The sequence below is a fragment of the Hemibagrus wyckioides genome, linkage group LG17 (genome assembly GCF_019097595.1).
Source record: "Hemibagrus wyckioides isolate EC202008001 linkage group LG17, SWU_Hwy_1.0, whole genome shotgun sequence".
NCBI lineage: Eukaryota > Metazoa > Chordata > Actinopteri > Siluriformes > Bagridae > Hemibagrus > Hemibagrus wyckioides.
This window is the reverse complement of record NC_080726.1, coordinates 24606794-24629924: the sequence shown is the minus strand read 5'-3', so window position 1 is coordinate 24629924 and position 23131 is coordinate 24606794. Positions and strand designations below refer to the sequence as shown.

Here is a 23131-nt window from a genome sequence, read left to right as displayed (position 1 = left end):
GGAGAATGTCTGAATGTTAAAGGAATCGTTTAAAAGGCAGTCTGTAAATTTGCAGGACATTAAATAATCACTAGCCATGTTTTACAATGTACTGCAGTCACTATAGCATTTTTCTGTGCATCTGTGCGTCTTCATTGCGTCTGTGCATTGTGTTTGTCTATGAGGAGAACTGTTTTTAAATACATAAATCCAATAAGAAACCCAACATCCAAAACCAGGCTGGAAAAATAAAAACACAATATAATTCACTAACATGTAGAAGCAAATGTAACAGAAATAACTTGAAGTAAACATTTCCTGTAGGAGTTATCAGTCTCTCACTTCACTTTAGTTCTTCTTTGGTCCAGTTCACTGAGGTCTGGACTGTGACTTGGTCATTCTAATACCATGATTTTTTATTTTTGTTTTATCCAGTTCAATTTGCTAGTGCGGCTTGTGGAAGTCATCCTGTTGCATGACCCAATGCCCAGTTGGCCCAGTTTAAGCTGTTGGACAGAATAAAGAATTTCAAATAGTGTGGAGATGATCTTAAAACTCTTCCAAGTTTGATGAACAGCAACAGTTGCTTTTCCTGCGTTTTGGCTGACGTCCGTTCTTCTTGTCCAGATGTAGATGCATAGCTGAGTGCTCCAGAACACTAACTTTCTAACTAACTAAACGTTCTGCTTTTATAGATGGAGTCACACTTCTTGAAAACAATTATTCTTGTCATTATAACGCACGGTTGCTAATTGCTTTCTTAATGATGTGAAACTAGGAAGAGTTGTATTTATTTATCCCCCCACCCCCCTGATTTCTGAACGTTGACCAGGTCTGTTTTGGTACAGTGTTTATTCGCGCGGCTCCCTCTAGGTGGCGGTAATGATCGAGTCGATATCGTTGCACCAAGGTCAGTAGAAGAAGTTGAAGGCGGTAGTTGTGATTGGTAATGTCGTTGCCGAGTTGCATTTATGTAAACAAAAGTTGTCAAAAGAATGAAAACCTGAAATGTAAAGATTACAGCTTGAAAAGATGAAGAACAAAAGGGCAAAATCTACCAAGGTTGGAGGTAAAATAAAGAAAGGTAGGTTAGATCTGATTATCCGGTGTGACAGAGGGATAAAGCCGTTTGTTGATCGTTAATCCCTTCTCCATCCAGATCCCTGAACCGAATCCCAAATGAACACAGAATCCGGATCTAAATACACTTTATTCTGGTTTCTCAAACACTGCACTGAATTATCGGGCTAATAACCGCCTGTGATCGGACTTTAGCTCGTTATCAGCTGGCCATAATGACCCTGATGAATCACCAGCTGCTTAATGCGGAGAGAAAGGAAATACGTTTTAAATTAGCCTTAATAAAGAAAATAACACAGCAGGGTGAATAACAAGCCTATAAAACATGCATGCAATTCATTTAGGCAAGTAATAAGAAAGATGGAAAATAACTGACCAGCTGGACAGTGATCTAGTCTGACCAGCTTCTATTTGCTGTAGAAGGATAAATAATAGTGCAGTAGGTATGTGATGTGTAGAAAGAATGATTTTTAAAAGTAATCGGACAATAGAGCAAAATGGTTATCAAACATTTACAACAAACAGTGCTTCAAAAAGCTACTAAATGAGTAACTGCACCACAAATCAGAGTAAAATCTGTGCTCCGAATATAACCTAATATATCTGAATATAACACCATCTGCAGCTCTATTGCTTTATTTTCTCCAGAATTACAGTTTTTGTTTTTTTTTCTTTACCAGTTGTCAGTGATGTGTCCCCTTCCACGAGTATTCCTCCTCTTGTAGAGGGTCATGTGCGATGTTTCCTAAGAGTCACATTAAGCAGAGTGCTGTGGACTGTAGCCAGGCCTCCACCTCGCACCCTGGTCAGATTACGCTGGTGGGGCGAGACGACCGGCGGCACCGTCTTCTGTCCCAGAGATGGATCTCTAGATAGAGAGAAAGATGTGAAATCCACTGCCAGATTTCCAGTGCGATGTGGCCCAAAGCAGTTTACTTCATATTTAACAGGTAATGTCATGATTTAAGATTTGTAAAAGACCGATCATGGTAAGATTAAATATTACTCTTATATTAGGGCTCATATCATATCATGATATCATGACACAGGTTACTTTCTCTGGCAGTAGTGTGTGTTAAGTTAGTATCTTTAAAATTTGTTCCACAAATACAGTCACAGATAGCTAATAAAGCATTTTATGTTGTGATGACGTGTAAAAATAAGGAGTAAAAATATTTTTCTTTAATTAAGAAACTGTGGTGGGACAGACAAACTCTCTGACATGTTTTACTGCTTTTGTGTTTTTTGCTGTTATCCTGTTAGAAAATCTTAATATTTAAATTCTACACATTTCTTTATGATATTCCGTTGGTTCCATTTTTCCTAGCCCTAGTTCATACTGTACTTATAGTGTGCCTATAGTTATTTTTTGCTTCTTATAATTTAGTTCACTGTTTTCTTATACATCCTCTTGTATGTCTTATGTTCTTCACAGATATGGGCTCACTGGTGCTGGATGTTCTTACAAAGCCTGATCACTTACCCATCGCACGGGTTCAAATACCTGGGATTGCTAAATTGTCCCTTTCTCATTCTATTAATGGATCTTTTACACTTGTGTCACCAGTGTCTGAAAAGCTTGGCGAGCTACAGGTGGGTAATATATCAGATCCTATTTCAGATGATCAGATGATCTGACCCAAAGTATGTGGACACTAACCATTACATCCATAAACGTATGTTGTACATCCCACTCCAAAACCACGGACCAAAAGTCTTTTTTTATGTTGTTATAATTTGATCCACTCTTCTGGAAAAGATTTCTACTAGATTTTGGAACATGTCTGTGGTTAATCTGTGCTTATAATTTGCGGTCAGGGCTCAATGAAGGTCTGTCAATTTCTTCCACATCAGCCACGGCAAACCATGTCTTCATGGATGTCACTGCGCAGGGACAGATTTAGCAGACTCCCACCTAGTTCAGTTTAAGTGAAAGCCTACAAACATTCTAGACAGTTGGGTGCTTCCAACTTTGTTGCAGTATTGTGGGGAAGGCTCGCATATTGTTGTCATGGCCAGCTATACACATACTTCTGGCCATATAGCCTATTATTCTTATTATTATTATTATTATTATTATTATTATTATTATTATTATTATTATTATTATTATCCTTTACTTTGCGGTGCAAGTAATATTACCTAGTATCTTTTTTGCACAAATATGCAGATTATAATGTCTGTTTTCTAAGCTTAAAAATGTAAAATGTTTTTCTTTTGTTTTCCCGCAATAGGCCACACTTGCTTTAGAGCCACTGACAGAAACTTACGACAGCAGCAGCTCAGTACCAACTGTAGACTTGAGTATTGACACAGCACTTTCTGCTCCAAGACTCATCTCTGACCAAAACATGCTGCTGCCATCTTCATCACAGTTTGGTCCAAAAATCAGTGGAAATGAGTCAGATCCTGGAGGCAGTTCCAGGGAGACCCCAATGTGTGTTTTACTTGTTTATCATATCCATTTTTTTTCATTTTAAGTAAATACATAATCTTGCCTTCCTTGAATGAAATACTCTTTATGTTTTTTTTTTTTATTAGAGGAAAGGACCACTTGTACTTTCAAGACAGGGGAAAACCACATTCTGTTAGATCCAGTGCTGAAGTTGGAGCTTCAGTAAATAGAAATTTACAGGAGAAAAATGATGAACCCGATGCCCACATTCCCTCAGCATCAGTGGACCTGCTTTCTGGTAGGGTTCCAAAGCAAGATATTTTGTTCATTAGAATATTTTGTATTTGGCTGAAAAGTGTTTTTTTTTTTTTTTTTTTTAAGCATAATAACCTCTGTCTTGTTCCCTCCTAGTTCTTCTTGAGCGTGGTAGCAAGCTTAGAAATGCCATGGTGGTGTCTGCATTGCAGTCTGATATCAACTCTGACATGGGTCTAAAGGACACTCCCCTCCACCTACAGACAGATAACACTGGAGCTTTACTGTATGCCTGCATGACTTCTTTAAAAATGTTAAAATTGTTATGTACTGCCTTTCAGAATTATTGGCACTTTTCAGGAAAACACAAGAATTAAGTAAATAAAGCAGTAACTAACATTTTGAGCTCACAAAATAAAAAATCCGAAAATTTTAACAGGTTTCAAAATTAACGGCAGCTAATATTTTGTGATACCTACCTTCGAGAGGAACACTGAGTCTTATTTTGTAATGTCTAACAAGGCTAGGGTCCTCCATGTAGTATAGTATTAATTTTTTAAACCATTTCTTTGTTGATTTGGGAGTATAGGTCATAGTCTTGTTCTTCGTCTTGTCTTGTTCTGAACAAACATGCTGATGGTGTGCATGACCAAGACATTTGGTTAATGTTGGTCTCATTCTGAGCACAATGCAGGATTGCAATTCTGTTGAGGCTTAGTAAAATGCAGGCTCTGTAAATATTGTGAGTAACACTCATGCAGGGCTTCCAAACTGCTTGTTGCTATGAAAGTGGAATTAAAGTTCTAATAATTATAATGCTGTAAACTTTGAGCTCTTTATTCCTCCTGCACTTTATTCCTCTGCTTGGACCGTGTGCTCATGGGCTTAATTCTTGGAAATATTGCCAACTCTTTTGGGCATTTTAGAGTTTTTGTTGTTTCTTATTGTGCTTAATGATATTTTGATCACCTGAAAGGCCAAGCATCAGCTGAAAGGTCTTTGGATAAAGGAAATTTTACTTTTAATCTTGGAAGCATATATTTGTACCAGTGCTGACACAGAGCAGACTAAATATAGTTTCCATTTGCTTAGAATATTTATTAGCAGTGTTAATATTCTGGTACATATTAATGTCTGTATTTTAATGTATTATTAATATTAATATCAATAGTGTTTTTCAATAGTTTGCATTTAAATTATTGTATGGAATTTTTATTTTCTACAGTAATTATTGCTTTTTTGACAGAATGGTGCCAGGAATTCTGGACTGCAGTCAGCCTGTGGCTACTTTCTGCCAAATTAATATTTTTGGGTTTTTTTCCTTCCTACTCAAGGCCCTCGGTTCCATCGTCAGTGCAGGTGATGCAGGATCTTCTCCACTCAGACATTCAGCACTCAGCTCAGGACCCTGAACTCCTCATCCGTGGTACGCATGACACAACTGTGGAGCAGCTTCTGGGGAGGTAATGAACATGGCATCTTTATTCTATTTCAGGAATATCTGTTTTTTTTTTGGAGTGATTATTTAGAATTAATATATCAATCAATCAATCAATCAATCAATCAATCAATCAATCAATCAAATCTTCTTTACAGACTCAAGGTCAAATATTTAAAAAAGCAGAAAAGAAAACACAAAACACACACAAGAGAACAAAACAAAAAAACAAACAAACAAAAAAAAACCATTTAAATCAATGCATTAAAAAAATACAATAATATATATTAATATATTAATATAATTAATATAATTAATTAATATATATTAATATATAGTGATACATAGGTAGTTGATTGATAAATACTGGAATACTGGTATAATTTGTTATGATTGCTTGAAGATGGCTGCATTTTTACAGTTTAGATAAATGTTTGTGGTAAAATTTGGTCTTGTTCTGTGTTCACTGTACAAACACTGAGTGCGGTGTAAATTCTTTGTTTTCAGTGTTAATGGATCCGTGCTTGCCTTATGGGATGGAGAAGGTTCTCTTCCAGACACTCTCTCCGGCTGCAGCAGCGTACTTATGGACAGTGAACTCAGTGATCCCCAATATGACCAGAGTCTACTGGAGAACCTGTTCTACAAGGCTTCAGTAAGTTCTGTGTGAACAGTGTAGCTCATTGGTTAAGGCATTGAAACTAGTGACCTTAATGATGTGAGTTAAAAACCCAAGCTGCCTTGACACATGCGTCTAAACCTCAACTGCTCAGCTGCATCCTGTCTGAACTACTCGATGAAAGCATCAGCCAAATAAACATAATGAGATGAATGTAAATGATATGCTTCATCGTAGTTTTATAGAAATGCTGTCATAATATCTGCATGTTAAGCGCTCTATTTTATTTCAGTACTGCTCTGTTGGTTTGGTTTCAGATGACTGATGGCTGTTTAGATGCAGGAGATGATGAGCATGAGCCGCAAAAGAGCTTGGAAGAAAATAACAGGTAAACATTTTGATGAGGATTTCTTCACAACATCAGTTAGCCAACTAGCAAACTGCTCTGTGGTTAACAAAGCTTTTTTTTAATAATCAGAGGAATTTCACTTAAGTCATTACTAATTGCAGCTTGTTTCTATTTCCTGTACATATTTAAAGGCTAGATTTGGGTGTCATGCCACTTAGGGGACACAAGAATTCCTTCCATGGGCTGAGTGTGGATAGGATTTCACTTCTGGGAAGCATCAGTTTAGCTAGAGTTACAGTTATTCAGTTATCAGTCCCCACAGACAATACCTCTAATATACCAAGGAAGCAATCAGGAAAAGGAAGACCACCTCTACCTCTCACTACTAGGAAATGGTATGATCCAATTTTTAAATCTTATATAGTGTACAGTGCTACAAATGCTTACATTTATTTACACAAACTAATATTTCATTATATCCTGTTTCTAGCTCATATTTTGTTGAATATCACTTTCCCTTACCATCTGCTATTAATGCTGCTGGGAAATCAGTTCCTGAAGAGGTCACACGTGTTGTCTCCAATAAAGTTGTGGGTGGAGGTGAGTGGGTTTTTTTCCAGGAGTTTTTACCAGAGTTAAGTAAAAGTAATAAAATGGTATGAAGAATTAATCATTTCGGTTCTTTTTTTCCTCAGTGGTGAAATTTCAGCATCGGAGTGTCTTTCCAGTGCGCTTGAGTGGACCCACTATCAAACAATGGTGGGACGCAGACCTTAACTTTACAATCTACTTGAGAAGGAGTCATCAAAAGAAAGTAAATATGACTGTCATTGTCTAGTGCTTGTAGAATGCATTAGGTCATTTGGTCAAATATTAGTCCCACTTTAATCCCTCTTTCTACTTTAGCCTGTTCCAATAGGGACGGCTGTATTCCCCGTACGCACTTTGCTTCAGAGCGATCGGCTGAGTATCACCACATCACTTCCTGTCCAAAGACTTGAGAGCGATTACACAAATCAGGACATTGGGCCTCTGAAGGTAACAAACCCTTTAACTATTATGACTTTTGGAGGAACTTTGTAGGATCTGTTCCCAGTTTTGTAAGATTGTAGTCCAGTGTTGTAAATCATTTTTTTTACTGATGTTTATATCTGTGATAATTTACAGTCAAAGTCTGCTCAGCTTTGCACAATCAGTCCAGCTCATTTCAACTGCTGCTGTAGATCTCTTTAGCTAGGATGTTAAACTGTTTACACTTTATGAAGTCATGTATGCAGAACCCATCTATGGTTCAAAAGGGATGATATCACACTGTATGTGTGTGTGTCTGAATTAATAATATAACAATGTTGTCATTTTTGTGCCCCTGAAGGTCTCATTTGAACTAGCTGCAAGCAAGAAGGAGTTCACTTCCAAAAGCAGGTCAGGGAACATGGCAGCATGTGCAGGCACATCTCCATTGAACACAGACATCTCTCTTGGACAACCGGATGATGGAGACACTACTGATTTTCCACATGTTAGTAACAGTGCTCAGAAGACAGACAGAAGAGAGACACCTCCAATAGCAGTTCGTTCATCCCCGAACATCATAATGCCTGAGGCCAGGTCTGTTTCACCACAGGGAGCCCAAAACGTTCCTCGTAAATCTGCTCAACTCACAGAGGAGGAAGACAGAGATATTTTGTTCCACACGCTGCTCATGGTGCCAGATGGAAAAGATTTCCATTGTGCACCTTTGCAGCCCAATGTCTATTTAAACTGTAAGCTCTTTGGATCTGAAGAGACGATTCGGTCTATGGTCAGTTGGGGTCAGACACACCCAACATTCAGCTTGATTCAAGTGAGATGGAGTCTGTATTTAAAAAGAAAAAAAGTTTTCAAATGTAGATGGTGCATCTACATTGTGTGTGTTTGTGGGTGTGTGTGTGTTTGTTCTGCAGGTGGCACCGGTACCTCTCACTTCCAAACTATTGGAGAGGATGAGGAATAATGTGATGATCATAGAGGTCTGGCTCAGAGCTAGTTCTGCACATAATGATAAACTCCTCGGACTGGTCAAACTACCTCTACACCAGTTTTATATGTCATTCAGGTTGGCCTTAAATTTATTATGGCAGCTAACTCAAAAGATTGCTCCAGCAGATGCACCTTGTCTGTATCATATTGCACACAGCTACAATAAATTCATATATGTAACAATATAACACTAAAAGATATGCTGCCTTATTCTTCATGCAGTTATTTGCTCTTAATATGTCATTGCTTTGGATTGGCAAATTAAAACCCACCCCCTCCGTAAAACTCTGTCGCTACTTTTTTGCCAACAGAGACCCCAAAATTTGCCAGATGCTTCTGCAGGCACAGTATCCAGTGGTGGCAGTAGACAGCTATATGCCTGTAGTGGACATTTTCAGTGGTGGAACACGCGGGAGTCTGAGGGTGTTTTTAGCCATGGGCACGTCCCAGCAGATCACCGCTCTGCAGCGCCTGAGAGACGAGGAACTGACCTCCGTGTCTCAGCTGCCCAGACCAGTCCACTTACTAGATCACCGACCCATGGAAGATGTAAAGGTCCGTTTTCTTTAAATGTTTAAAAGCTTGTATGTCACAGTGTAATCCTGAATGGTCACAGCATGAGAAATTTAGGGATTTTCCTCTAGGTATCACCCTGATACAGATCGTGATAGGCATACACTATAGGCATGGGGTGTTTTATTAAAAACCTCCTGAATGAAGCTCCCTTGTAAAAGTGGTTTAGAAGTAGGAGAGTTAGCGAAGGTTTACCAGAAATTCTGTAAAGAATTAAAAATGTGAAATGGTTGTTTGTTTACATTATATTTGCTGTAGTTTGCCTGAGCCTCACTTAAGCATTGCAGTGTACAAACTGTCACTGACATCTGTACACATGACAGATAAACTTCACAGACCTCATAGCCGTACATCAGGGACCAATGGGGTTTGTAGACTTTACTACACCAATGATTTTTTCATTTCTTTCTTTGTGCAGGCAAACACTCCTTCCTCTGCCCGGGCTATGCATGAGCATGTGTTTCTGGTACGGATTGAGAGAGTAAAGGGGTTAACTCCACTGCAGTCCACTATCTGGGGAGAAGCAGATTGTTATATCCAGTACTCATTCCCCAGTCAGGAGGAGGCGTGGCTGGACATCGATCCACATATTGTGGAAAGCTGTAAGCATCTGTAACTTATCAACAGCAATGAACGATTCAACCAAGCATTTTAATGTGCTCTAATCATGAATGCCAGCTTGTAGAGGTTTTTTTTATTGTCTTTTATCAAAGAGCATTTTTTTTTTCATTTTAAAGAATTCATCTCTGTACCCAGATTAAAAAAGGGAATTCAAATTTATTTTGCAATTTTATTTTTTTATTTTTTCTTACTCAGATGTAAGTCTGAAGTCATTTCGTACTGCTACTACACTCTGCATGCCTGATCCTGTTTTTGGCCACTGTGAGACACATGAGCTAGTGACCCCTCCTGGAGTTCCAGTGCAGAGGCTGTTGCTCAGCTCTCTGGCCAGTCAGGGTTTCAGCAATGGAGGAGGAATCCAGTTTGAAGTCTGGTGCAGGTAAAGAGCCTTATATATCAATGTAGAGAGTGTAGTTTGCAAAAGAAATGCACTGTTTAAGTGCAAGAATGATAAGCTTATGGATTCACTGGGTAACGTTCCATAGCCTTTTTTTCAAACAAGACAAAGACTGACCAAGAAGAGAAAATATTTGTATTTAGCATGACAAAAAAAAGAGGGGACTTATAAATTGCAGTTTGGTTGTTATTAAGTTCTGCCCTAATTTCACATTACAGATGTTGACATATAGTCCACAAGACACATTAATAACTGGATTTACTCAAATGAAGCAGTTCAGAGCTTATATCTCCTCAAGTCTTAACACTGTGTGCTGTTACCCTGAGGATCAGCGACTGTTTTTATGTTGAGAGAATTCTCCACGAGTCCTTGTTAGTCCTGAGCAGTTAAACTTACACACATTTCTTCTGTCAAAATCCTTCAGGTCCTACACATTCTTTGCTTTTCCAGCAATTTCTAAATATTTTACTCCTTTCCAGCGGTGACTATATGAATTTGAGATCCATCTTTTCACGCTGAAGACAACTGTGACTTGAGGGGATGTAAACTTTTGAAGTAGATCATTTGTGTAAATTCATTTATTATTTTTAGTCTTTATTTTGACTTTATGTGAACATCTTATTCAGGTCAGAACTAAATAAAAAAACAAACCGCTATTTATAAGACATTTTGCAGATTCAGCAAGGGAGATGTAAACTTATGACCTCAACTGTAAATAAAAATAAATATAGAGAATTTAAATCACCACTGCAGTCACAGTACGCCCTGTAAAAGTATGAGCCAGTATTTAAGACTCTTCCACCTCCTGATAGTTTATTCTTGATATATTCTGTTTTGTTGATTTTCACAAAGGGTGACAATTCTGGAGAGCACTGTATTATAGTGGAAATGCATGTTTATTATCATCTGACAGTCATTAAAGGTACTCTAAATGTACTCTACTACACCAGGTGCAGTTGTGGCTGTGGCAGTTACAACAAGTGTCTAGTTGTATTCACACAATTACTCTCACCAGATTCTTTTGATAAATGATCTCTGTTTATTAAACAAACACTGTTTGTGTGAAACATCTGCAGGTATTATTACCCAAACGTGCGTGAGCAGCTGGTAGCCGGAGGACTGCTGCCCATGGCCAAGCTGTGTGCCATGGTGACGATGCAGAGGCAAGGTGAAAAGGAAGCACAGCTCTTCTGCCTCCCACTTGTGCCAAAGTCTGACAAGCCAGCTGATGTCCAGACACAGCCCTCAGGTACACTTCAACAGCACATTCATTATTATGCAGTCCTGTGCAGATATTTCTGTAGCCTGTTCAAAATTGTGGGCTTTAAGATCTCTAAAGTCAGACTAACCTTATACATGTGAACATTATTACAATCATTGAAATCAGTAGATTTGTTAAAGTATTAAAACTGACATGTCAGTAATTTTGTCATTGTTTTATCTTGCCTAGAATCTGGAGTTCTTGATTGTCAGATGCATTAACTGCTTGTGATGCATTATTAATTATTCAGTTTGTTAACTTGCAGTGATAGAACTGCTCCTTCATTTGTCTGTAGAAAACATATTGTGCCATATAAACAATATATATATTTTTTTTATATAAATAATAGAAGTGACTTTATATCTGTGACTTTCATTATAATAGCTCATTCAATCAGCCCTTGAGATCGTACAATTTGGAGAAGAAAAAAAGAGAGAATAGAGAAAATTTTCTTAGTATTATTGTTTTTATTTCTTACCAATTTCCAATGTAGGGTTTTCATTTACATTAAGTTACAAAGTTTGAATCACCTAATAGAAAATACTTGAATTATGTTTTTAAAGTTTAAACCTTGCATTAAAGTATAAATACTATTTTTACATTTCTTGTTCTTGTTATTCTTCTTCTTCTTATTATTATTTATTATAGTGGAACCTCTGCATATGAATGTCCCTCCCTTATGAATTTTCACGTTACGAATTGAAATTTTGCAAAAAGAAATTGCATGGTCATATGAAGCATTTTTGGAATACGAACAAACCCAATGCTGGCTAAGTTGCGCGTACATCCGGGAGCTGTTCAGAACTTGTTAGATCAGTGGGAAGCTGACCGAAGCAAGTTTACAAATTTTACAATTTTTCTTCTTGTCAGTGAAAGCTGTTTGGAAAGAGTCAACCCACGATACCAACATTGCCTTCGGCATGCGTTCAAAAGCTAGGTGATTTTTCAGGAGTTTTTTTGTTGACAGATTGGTGGTGTGGGCGGTCTGTTCTATTTTTAGCCCAAGCTTGGTGGCACAACTTCCTGTGAGGAGCCTTGACATGGAATGCTTGGCTTGGGTCAGTTCTATGTAAGCAGCCATACAGTTTACATACGCTTCATATTGGGAATATCGGTCATATTTTTGGGCGGCTGGAACGGATTATCTGCATTTACATTATTTCTTATGGGAAAATTCACTTCACAATACCAATGTTCGCCTTAAGAACTCGCCTCCAGAATGAATAAAATTCGTATGCTGAAGTTCTCTTGCATTATTCGGGTTTGTTCTTTTTTTAAGTCTATGTGAGATAAAACTTAAGCATAAACGTATGTATATTTTTATCAATCACCACACTAATGACTTGTGTTGGTACATTTATAAGCTTATAATGTCAGTTGCACTTGCTCTTAGGTCTACTTGAAGTGAGTGTTCAGTACAAGGCCCGGCCGGTGAGGAGAAATAGTTTAAAGGAAGGCATTGTTCCCTCCCGCATGGTGACTGTGGTCATGCAGGTGCACAGGGCCACTGGCCTGCAGGCCGCAGCACGGTGAGTTATTTGTCTCCCTGAGTTTACTCTCTCTCTCAACAAAACATATAAATTACAATAGAGCTTAAAGTTAATGGCAGATGGTGAGGATGAGTTATCATGATTGTTTTAATTTATCTATCCTATGTTTTTTCTTTTAGCCTTGTATTCCCCATAGTTTATAATATTTGTCTCTCCACACAGGGCCATGGGATTGCAGTACTACTCGGAGGTGGGAGTTAACTCGTTCGTCACGCTGCAGCTCTCATTTCTGCCAGAGAAAGAGCTCCGGAGGACTCGTATAGCAGCCAGGAGTTTCTGCCCGGAATTTGAGCACCACACTGAGTTTTGCTGTCAGCTGCTTGTGCAGAGGGACAGTGGAGAGAGTGTGAGTCTAGCTGAGGTGCTGCAGGAATCTGTGGCCATTTTCACAGTTTATAACCGAGATGGACACAAAGGTGAGCAATCTGAGGACAGCAACAGCTACTATGGGTTAATCATATCACAGCTGATCCAGATGTCATGTTAAGGATCATTATAATATAACAATGTTACTTTACCACTTCTGTGTCTATAACACTGTGAAAGCCACAGTGTGTAATTCTAAGCATCTTAATAATTGTAAATTCTTCTAAGAAATAGGAATCTTCTGTTACCTGCAATGAAAACATTGACAAGACTGACCACCTTATGAATATCTTTGATTTTTAAACAAATGTTCTCATTTAGCAATGAATGCATCAGGGTCTGCAGATAGCGTTCTGGGATCAGTGAAAATTCGACTAGCTGAACTCCTTCATAAAAGAACAGGTGAGAAGTGTATGAAGTAAGTAAATTTTTAGACATTAACAATAACAGTAGTAAAACCTGGTGGTTTTATTTATTTATTTATTTTTAGGTATTTCTGGTTGGTATGGTCTCTCCCTCCCTCCAAGTGTGCCTTTACATCACGACCTAACCTCAGTCGGAGGACTCGAGCTCTCTATAAACTTCAGCCACCGAACAGACCGGGAGCGTGTCCTCAGTTCGGCACGGATGCTAGGGTGGGAAATCGAGAGAGACAGTGAAGAAGATTGGGATGATGAAGAGAACGGAGACACTCCTTCAAAAAGAATGTGCACAATGACATTTTCTATTCTTTTGCCCAGAGTCTGGCTTCCTGTGCCTTGTCTGCTGCTCCCAGGTCACACAGAACTCCAGAGATCTACTTATTGTTACTATAGATACAAACTGTATAATCAGGAGGCTTTCTGTTCTGAGCTGAGGCATCCAGCTCTGGAAGATGGTAAAGAGGATGAAGGCATGGCTACAGTGGCATTCACAGGCACCCAGGTTGTAGAGCTCAGAGTGGGCCAGCCACTTCTCTGGTACCTGAGGGAGGAGAAACTAGAAGTGCAGCTGTGGGTATCCTTCAGTAAGGAGAAGCGGATGCGGCCTCACAAGTTGGATCGCCTGGTGGGGTCTGCTTTTGTGGATCTTTCAACCCTTGCAAAAACTTCAGAGCACAAGCAGACAATAAGCGGTACAGTAAGATTTTTATTAGGTACATCAAACTTTTTCCTTTCATTTTATCAAGTGCACCTAGCATAGAGGTTAATTTTAAATATGTTAAATATATTCATTTTAAAGCAATACTCTTACAACCCTTCCCAGTACACTAAATACAGTGAGGGAAAAAATTATTTGATCCCCTGCTGATTTTGTACGTTTGCCCACTGACAAAGAAATGATCAGTCTGTAATTTTAATGGTCGGTGTATTTGAACAGTGAGAGACAGAATAACAACAAAAAAATCCAGAAAAACACATTTCAAAAAAGTTATACATTGGTTTGCATTTTAATGAGTGAAATAAGTATTTGATCCCCTATCAATCAGAAAGATTTCTGGCTCCCAGGTGTCTTTTATACAGGTAAGGAGCTGAGATTACAGTAGGAGCACTCTCGGGGAGTGCTCTTAATCTCAGCTCATTAACTGTATGTAAGACACCGTCCACAGAAGGAAGCAATCAATCAGATCCCAAACTCTCCATCTTGGCCAAGACCAAAGAGCTGTCCATGGATGTCAGGGACAAGACACAAGGCTGGAATGAGCTACAAGACCATCTCCAAGCAGCTTGGTGAGAAGGTGACAACAGTTGGTGCGATTATTCCCAAATGGAAGAAACACAAAAGGACTGTCAATCTTCCTCGGTCTGGGGCTCCATGCAAGATCTCACCTCATGGAGTTTCAATGATCATGAGAACGGCGAGGAATCAGCCCAGAATTACACTGGAGGATTTTGTCAGTGATCTCAAGGCAGCTGGGACCACAGTCACCAAGAAAACAATTGGTAACACACTACGCCGTGGAAGACTGAAATCCAGTAGCGCCCGCAAGGTCCCCCTGCTAAAGAAAGCACGTGTACAGGCTCATCTGAAGTTTGCCAGTGAACATCTGAATGATTCAGAGGAGAACTGGGTGAAAGTGTTGTGGTCAAATGAGACCAAAATCCAGCTCTTTGGCATCAACTCAACTCGCCGTGTTTGGAGGAGGAGGAATGCTGCCTATGACCCCAAGAAGACCATCCCCACCGTCAAACATGGAGGTGGAAACATTATGCTTTGGGGGTGTTTTTCTGCTAAGGGGACAGGACAACCGCACCGCATCAAAGGGACGATGGATGGAGCCATGTACCGCCAAATCTTGAGTGAGAACCTCCTTCCCTCAGCCAGGGCATTGAAAATGGGTCGTGGATGCAAAGAGGAGTGGGCCCAAATTCCGTGAGATGTGAGATGTGTGTAAACCTGGTGGCCAACTATAAGAAATGTCTGACGTCTGTGATTGCCAACCAGGGTTTGCCACCAAGTACTAAGTCATGTTTTGCAAAGGGGTCAAATACTTATTTCACTCAATAAAATGCAAATCAATGTAGAACTTTTTTGAAATGTGTTTTTCTGGATTTTTTTTGTTGCTATTCTGTCTCTCACTGTTCAGATAAACCTACCATTAAAATTACAGACTGATCATTTCTTTGTCAGTGGGCAAACGTACAAAATCAGCAGGGGATCAAATAATTTTTTCCCTCACTGTATGTATGTGTAGGGATGTGGTAGCTTAGTAGTTAAGGTTTTGTCCTAATGATCAGAGGGCTGTGAGTTTGAATCCCAGCTCCACCAAGCTGCCACTGCTGGGCCCCTGAGCAAGAATCCTCAATTACTCAGTTGTATAAAATGAGATAAAAAATGTAAGTTGCTCTAGATAAGGGCTGCTAAATTCTCAGTGTAAATAAAGAAGTCTCTGTGGTCTAACCAGAGAGGCCACAATAGGACAAAGCACACAGTCTTCCTAGCTGGAATGGAAAGTTTTTCTTAATCACTTTGGTGCATTTTAACAATTCTAAACTCTAAGTAAAATTGTCACAACTGCAAAATGTAGTAACTAGCCCAGATCATTTAAGCTATGCTTCAAACCCTCAAAATGTTTAGATGTTTTTTACACCACGACAGTCAACTACTATTTTGTTGACACTAACTGCTTACTATACAACACAAGAATGTCAGTTTTTGTCTAGATGAATGCTATTGTTTATCACACTGAGCTTTTTAGACACAGATTTCAAAAGCAGGTAAAAGTTTACTGGAAAAGTCGATTCTGTAGTACACAGAAACAGAATATTCATTCGTTTGTATGTGTATTTGTGTATTTGTACTATACACTACATTTGTTTTTGTAGTAATGTGGAAAAAGAAAATTCACATGTCCATTTTTACACATTTCTTATATGTAAAGTCATATACACTGAACAGAAAATTGCCACAAGATCATTTGCTGATTTAGAAATGACCAGAAACATTCCATGTCATATATTTAAGGAATATACATGTGACATTTTCATATTTGAAGGGATCATTTTGGATTTTTCAAAAGACTGTAAGGTCTTTTGGCATTAAGCAGTGATGGCAAGATGAAACTGTCTGAATCAGTTACGCTTTCCTCACAAATTCTACACCTTGTATAGTTTTATAATTGTGACACTTCATTTTCTGTGGTTTATGTGAAACAAGTGCATAAGGTATCACTGCTGAAGTTAGCCTTGTGCCTGGCTATACATATTACAGACTCATTATTCAAATGCATTCAGTTATTTAGATTATTTAGTTTATTTATAGAAATAGAATTCAGTTTTAGCCCATCTGTATATAGAAAACTTACTGTATTTTTATTTACAGATCGGTGACAAATTAAAAGGGGAAAAATTATTTCTGATGTCTCTCTAGGGGTGTATCCTCTGTTTAAGCCTTCTGCTGCTGATCTGGGTGGAGCCGCTCTGAGAGTCCACATCACTGTGACCGCAGCGTCTGTTCCACACACACCCCTGGTTCAACCACTCACAGAGGTGGAGGTGCAGCTGAGCAGTTCAGGAGAGGAAGAGGAGGATAAAGGACCATCACCTACACAGTCTCCCACTCCAGACAGTCCGTCCAGACAGTGTTGTGCATCTAACAGACAAAAAACTAAATCAGGGCTAAGCTCAAGTGTGATCACTAGTGAGAACACCTTCACTGCAACTGTCAGTGTAGAACGAGCCATGCACCTTAGTTTGAAAGGTAAGATTATGCTGCAGAAATAAAGATGTCTTACACAACGTAACCGATCATTTGCAAACATGATCTTGTTTTTGGAAAATTACTCAGAACCGTGTTCAGTAAAGAAAGTAATGGAATTGTCAAGAGAGTGACTGCCACATTCAAATGAAATATATGGTGTTGGTTTTTTTATCACAGGTTGCCCCTTAGCTGAGCAGAAAAACAGCCTCCCCAGCTGCTGGGTGTCTTATGTTACAGCTGATGAACCTGCTACAGTGAGCACAGCAGTACAGGGTAGTGAGTGTCCCGTGTGGGATCATCAACAGGAATGCAGGTGAACTACATTCTCTCTCATGTCCAAGCATACACACACAAACATGTACACACAAACATGTACACGCACAAATATATACACACACAAACATGTACACACAAACATGTACACACACAAATATATACACACACAAACATGTACACGCACAAATATATACACACACAAACGTGCACACACACAAACATGTACACACACAAATATATACACACACAAACATGTACACACAAACATGTACACACAAACGTGCATACACACAAACATGTACACACACACAAACATGTACACACAAACATGTACACACACAAACATGTACACACAATGAAGTCAACTACCTATATCATGTATGTCTAATCCACTTATTATTCTCAGGCTTTCAAAAGAGCTACTTTTAGATCCACAGCAGTCTCTGGTGTTCAAAGTCTGGCACAAAGGAGGTACAGTGTGTCTATATGTAGTCTCATTTACATTCTGTTTTTATTTGCTTTCAGATTGAGTAACTTCACAGTTATGGTTCATTTTCCTCTGTTTTCCTTCTGAACAGAAATAGAGCGTGTGATAGGCTTCGCCTCAGTGGACCTGTCCCCGCTTCTGTCTGGCTTTCAGTCTGTGTGTGGCTGGTACAACATTACAGACTTAAGCGGGCAATGCCAGGGTCAGATCAAAGTGTCTGTGTCTCCTCTAAAAGGTGTGCAGGAGCTCCGTGCCCAGAGACAGACCATGCATGAGAACACTGCCACAGAATCCAGCGTACGTTTGCTCCATACTCCATTTACTTTTTTGCGTATCCTCAGTGTTCTGATATCCTCAGACTGGATTTAAACACACAGCCTTCTGATTACTAAAATACTAAATATTAAATCAGTGTACCCACAGGTTACGCACAAGTAAAACTAAGAGGTATTTGTATTGTAAGGGTATTTGTTGCTTTTGGTGGATATCGAGAAATGTTCCTGTCCCTGTTTCAGCCTCTGTTCAGTGCCATGCCACTGTGTTATCAGACCACCGCTGTGTACAGCAGCTTCCCCAGTCACATTAGCCGCTTCTCTGAGCAGAGGATCAGCACTCCTGAACAGACAGAACGACTGCTTTTCACAAGGTAGGAACCTTAAAATCTTTAAGTTAAGCTGTGTTTTATAAGATTGCTTATATAAGATTACTCTGACTGCTATATGAATAAAATGTCATTAATAAAGTAATAGTAGCTGTTGAACTGTTCGTAACATTTCTTGGTATGACATTAGATCATGTTTCTGTTCATCAGGTACATTTTGTAATCTGTAAAAGTGTTTCTAGTCATCTAATCATTCTTTCTTGATGCATATGACCATACAGTGGATATTGGTAGTGATGCAACAACATTTCATTTCAAGGCTTCATTTTTATTTCATTTCTCTTTACAGGTTTACATTTTATTTTTTGCACTGGCTACTTAAGGGTCTTCTGGCTTAGAGAATTCATCTATTTTCATTTTGAAGGGCATCTTAAGACTTTTATTAAGGTTTTTCCAGCAGTGAAATATCTTACCCAGTCAGAACAGAGCTGTTTCTTTAAAGGCAACTCACAAGAGTGACTCTTAAATAGTTAGACTGACAGATTACTGAAGTCTGAAGACACCTGTGATGCTACATATTTTAAATAATTTATTATTACTTTTGTCAGTTTCAAGTCATTTTAGTGACCATTGTGGGTTTCTCGTTCTTTAATAGAAGGGTGCCAACAATTTTGCAAAAATTACAAATGGCTGCTTTAAGGGGATAGTTAATAAAAAATATCCATAAATGACTGATAGTTGCACAAATGCTTGCTCTAGATTGGGTCTACTGTTAGCCAGATCAGATCTTGTAATCATTTTCTATTTTAAATAATATAAGATAATTTAATCATATTTATTTTAATTTAATTATTTAAAAAAACATTTTTTATTTGTGCTGATGGGATACATTAGCACTGCTGTGTTGATCTTATTATCATTGTTTTTTTAGGTCTAGCCAGGCTGATCATCATGATGAACACATGGACAAGGTTCGCCAGTTCCATAAGAATCTGCAGGAGAAGGAGAGTGTCATGCTGAGTAACTGTGCTGGAGATCCCTCTAGTTCAGCGCTCTTCTCAGCCCTCAGGTATCAATTATCTTTCTGTTACAAATTAAGGTATAATTTGTGACAATGATTTTTCTGGGGTTATGTTTGTGCATAAGAAGACACAAAACTCTTATTACAGTATGGTATTACGGTCTTTCAGGAAAAACCTCAGTGAGCTGGATGATATCCGAAAGTACTTTAGCCGCAAGTTGTCTACGCCTGTGTTCTCTGTACTGGGTCAAAACTCTGTGGACAAGGAACCACACAGGGGTTCAGAACCAGATACTCAACAATTACTGCTCAAGTCCAACCAACTGGTGGGAGAAGTTAATGAAATCATTAAAAGTAAGTCCTACATCAAAGCTGCTGTTTTCCCTTCATACAGTCTGATAAAACGATACATAATGAAAATATATATTCATGCTTTTACAGATATAAGTGAACATCAAACCAAAAAATCATCCTCAAACACACCTACCACCCAAGCTGAATCTGAAGTGTGTGTTTTTTCAAGCGTGGGACGTTCAGAGAACCGTGAAATAGAGAATTTTTATAATAAAGCCCCAGAAGCAAAAATAGAGGACATCTCACCACTCATGTCTGTTACTTCAGAAGAACCTGATCCTAGGGATGAGGAACTCCACCACAGTGTTCTCTCCTCTGAGGATGAGAATAAAGAGGAGGATGAGGTGGAGGAAAATGATTACGAAGAGTTTGAAGAGACGTTGATAGAACCTCAACCTCTCAACGAGGTTACTTCAGCCACGGACAGGACAAGTCCCTGGACTACCGTGCTGTCTGATCCTGAACTTGGCTCTTTAGAGAGTCTTGAGGCAACAGAGCAGCCTGTAGACCTCATACACCAAAACGGGAGAGAAACTTCAATGTCTCCACCAGTTACTATCTCTGAACTACAGAGAAGTGCTAGTGATTCAGATCTTTCTGCTGAGACAGAATCGTCTGAGAATACAGGAGATGTTTGTGTGGAACATGGAGATGATGAGGTGGTTTTTAACAATGATTCCAAGCAAGACACCGTTCAGATAACAGAACATGAACAACATGACCGCACATCAGATACAGAAGATTCAGACTCACTGTTATCTTCTAACTCTGGATCTAGCACAAAGGCAAACAGTGAAAGTGAAAAGGTTGAAAGTAACGTGAAACTGTATCCTTTTGACCTCCAGTATTGTCTGTGAAATGTATTCATCCAGGACAGTGATAGCAGGTCAAGCTGACCGTATGTGCTTTAAACTCATTAAGATGTTCTACATCCATTTAACTGTGTGTATGTCTGACTCATATTAATGATACTGAACTTGTTAGTATAACCCTAGTCCTAGGTTGAGGAGATATTAATGGCTGGTGATGTGATACAGTATGAAACTTCTAGGGTACATTTACATTTGTTACTGGTCACATCTTCAGCAGTGGGACCTTAATGGGCTAAAGTAAATACATGCTTCTATATAAAATGCACTTTTACCAAATAAGTAAACAAATAACAAAGCTGAAGTCTGCCAGTTTTACTTAATGCAGATCTCCAGCAAAACTTGATAAAGTTTTAGAGTATAAAATGGTTGTCTAATCCCATAAGGCAGAGTCCCACTGCGTGGTCATTTGGCTTTTGTTCGGTTTTACCTTAACCCTCGTTCTTATAGCTGTGATGCTGTAGAGATTCCAAACTTCTTTCTTCCATCTCATCACTTGGAGGCGTCTATGAGAGCTCTACGTTTGGCTCCTGTTTTTCCCTCAGCCGCTGCTGATCCTGTAAGTGTTGCTGCTATTTGTCTTTTCTTCAGCACACTATGGCAAATCCGATGCATATCTTCAAATGATGTCTTGACAGGAAGGTGTTTTACATTGCTGGAATTATGTCATATATACAAGGTGGCCCAAGCTATCACATCTCTCCCAAATGATCACTTAATGTTTTTTTTTAACAGAGATGGTGTCTTGTTAAATAGTAATTATTTATAGTAGTATTATAGTAATTAAACCACAGTTTTGTAAAAGTTTCCTGACAATTATAGCAGTTTCTTCCTTCACCAGCCTCTCATTTTCTGTTGGAGTTATTTATACAAAAAATTTGACAAAAACTTTGCTTGTCAAGATGCAGAGAAACCATAACAAAAATCACTGTGTACTACTACGTACAAACACAGAAATTCAAAACTTAATTTATGTATTTTGTAATTTATTGTTTAGTTATTATTGTTATCGCCATCATCAGCTGATTATGGTTATTATTGCAATTTAAGCTCCATTTGCAGTAGAATTGTGAAATCTTGGATGGTGGATATTTTCTGACAGATTCACTATATTGCCAGAAGTTTTGGGACACCCCTCGAAATCACTGAATTCAGGTGTTGTCAGGGTTTGGGCTTGGCCCCTTAGTTCCAGTGAAAGGAACTCTTAATGCTTCAGCTTCATACCAAGACATTTTGGACAATTTCATGCTCTTTGTGGGAACAGTTTGGGGATGACCCCTTCCTGTTCCAACATGACTGCACACCAGTGACCAAAGCAAGGTCCATAAAGACATGGATGAGCGAGTTTGGTGTGGAGGAACTTGACTGTCCTGCACAGTGTCCTGACCTCAACCCCATAGAACACCTTTGGGATGAATTAGAGCGGAGACTGTGAGCCAGACCTTCTCATCCGCTGTGTTTAGCAGGCTTTGGCAAGAGCATGACCAAGGCTTCTCTGCTTTGGAGAGCTCTTTCCACAAGTGATTTCCACTTGTGTTCTAAGTGGTTGTTTAAGGAATTTCCCCCTGGGATTAATAAAGTTCTTTGAATCTTGAATTCTTTGAATCCAACATCAGTGCCTGACCTCACAAATACACTTCTAGAGGAATGGTCAAAAATTCCCATAAACACACTCCTAAACCTTGTGGAAAGTCTTCCCAGAAGAGTTGAAGCTGTTATAGCTGTAAAGGGCGGAACAACTCCATATTACATTCATGTGCATGTAAAGCAGACGTCCCAAAACTTTTGGCAACATAGTGTATATTAGAATATTTCTAAGTGTTATGCGTATTTTATGATTTTGTGCCATTGTTATATATTTCTGTTTACATTTTTCTAACTTAGAATTTTATGATGTAAAAACCTTTTGTAAATCTATTTGTAAAATAATCTGTTTTAGGCTTCTTCAAAATCTGAGTTTACGTATCGAGTGACTCGGCCAAGACCCAGCGTTCCTCCATCATCAGCGAAGAGAGAAGAAACAAAACGAATCGCAAAAATCTTTGCTTCACATTTTACACAATGAAATTTTGTCGATTTTTTGTTTTTTTTCTTCTACTAATATCTTTCTGTATAATAATTGTATGATTTTATTTATATACTATTTTAATTATGTGAATGAGATCAAATAATGTGATGAATAAAAATATATATTTTGATTTGTTGTTCTTTTTATTTAATAAAAAGAAAAAAAATAAAGGTGTATGTTTTTTTAAGAATTACACATGCAAATAAAATAATTCATGTTTTAATGTTGGTCTTATTCCAGGTATAAATGATGCAAGATTTTAGTTCAGTTTCCACTATGGCAGTCTGTAGCAGTCAGCAGTGTAGCAAAGAGCCCAAGGGTGCTAAGCATTTGGCTGACAGATGAGAAAATTGGCCAATTTGAGTTGCTGGGAA

The 23131-nt window shown here is 38.6% G+C and overlaps 1 protein-coding gene across 2 annotated transcripts; it reads left to right on the top strand.

Moving 5' to 3' along the window:
• Positions 1-892: 892 nt before the first annotated feature.
• On the top strand, positions 893-22868 carry c2cd3 (C2 domain containing 3 centriole elongation regulator). Of its 2 annotated transcripts, none has more exons than XM_058414414.1 (33): positions 893-1063; positions 1740-2009; positions 2495-2652; positions 3294-3496; positions 3601-3752; positions 3866-3995; positions 5044-5172; positions 5655-5802; positions 6084-6154; positions 6307-6510; positions 6606-6715; positions 6811-6929; positions 7022-7153; positions 7488-7958; positions 8059-8210; positions 8446-8689; positions 9126-9309; positions 9524-9707; positions 10802-10974; positions 12380-12515; positions 12699-12952; positions 13224-13304; positions 13393-14016; positions 16752-17081; positions 17259-17394; positions 17764-17828; positions 17936-18141; positions 18360-18490; positions 19377-19514; positions 19636-19820; positions 19908-20646; positions 21140-21248; positions 22629-22868. In XM_058414414.1, exons 1-33 carry the CDS (start codon positions 1012-1014, stop codon positions 22752-22754), a joined length of 6546 nt encoding a protein of 2181 aa, XP_058270397.1. In that variant the 5' UTR covers positions 893-1011; the 3' UTR covers positions 22755-22868. The 2 variants fall into 2 exon arrangements, with proteins under 2 accessions (XP_058270397.1, XP_058270396.1); XM_058414413.1 differs by having other exon boundaries at positions 13393-14037.
• Positions 22869-23131: the final 263 nt, after the last annotated feature.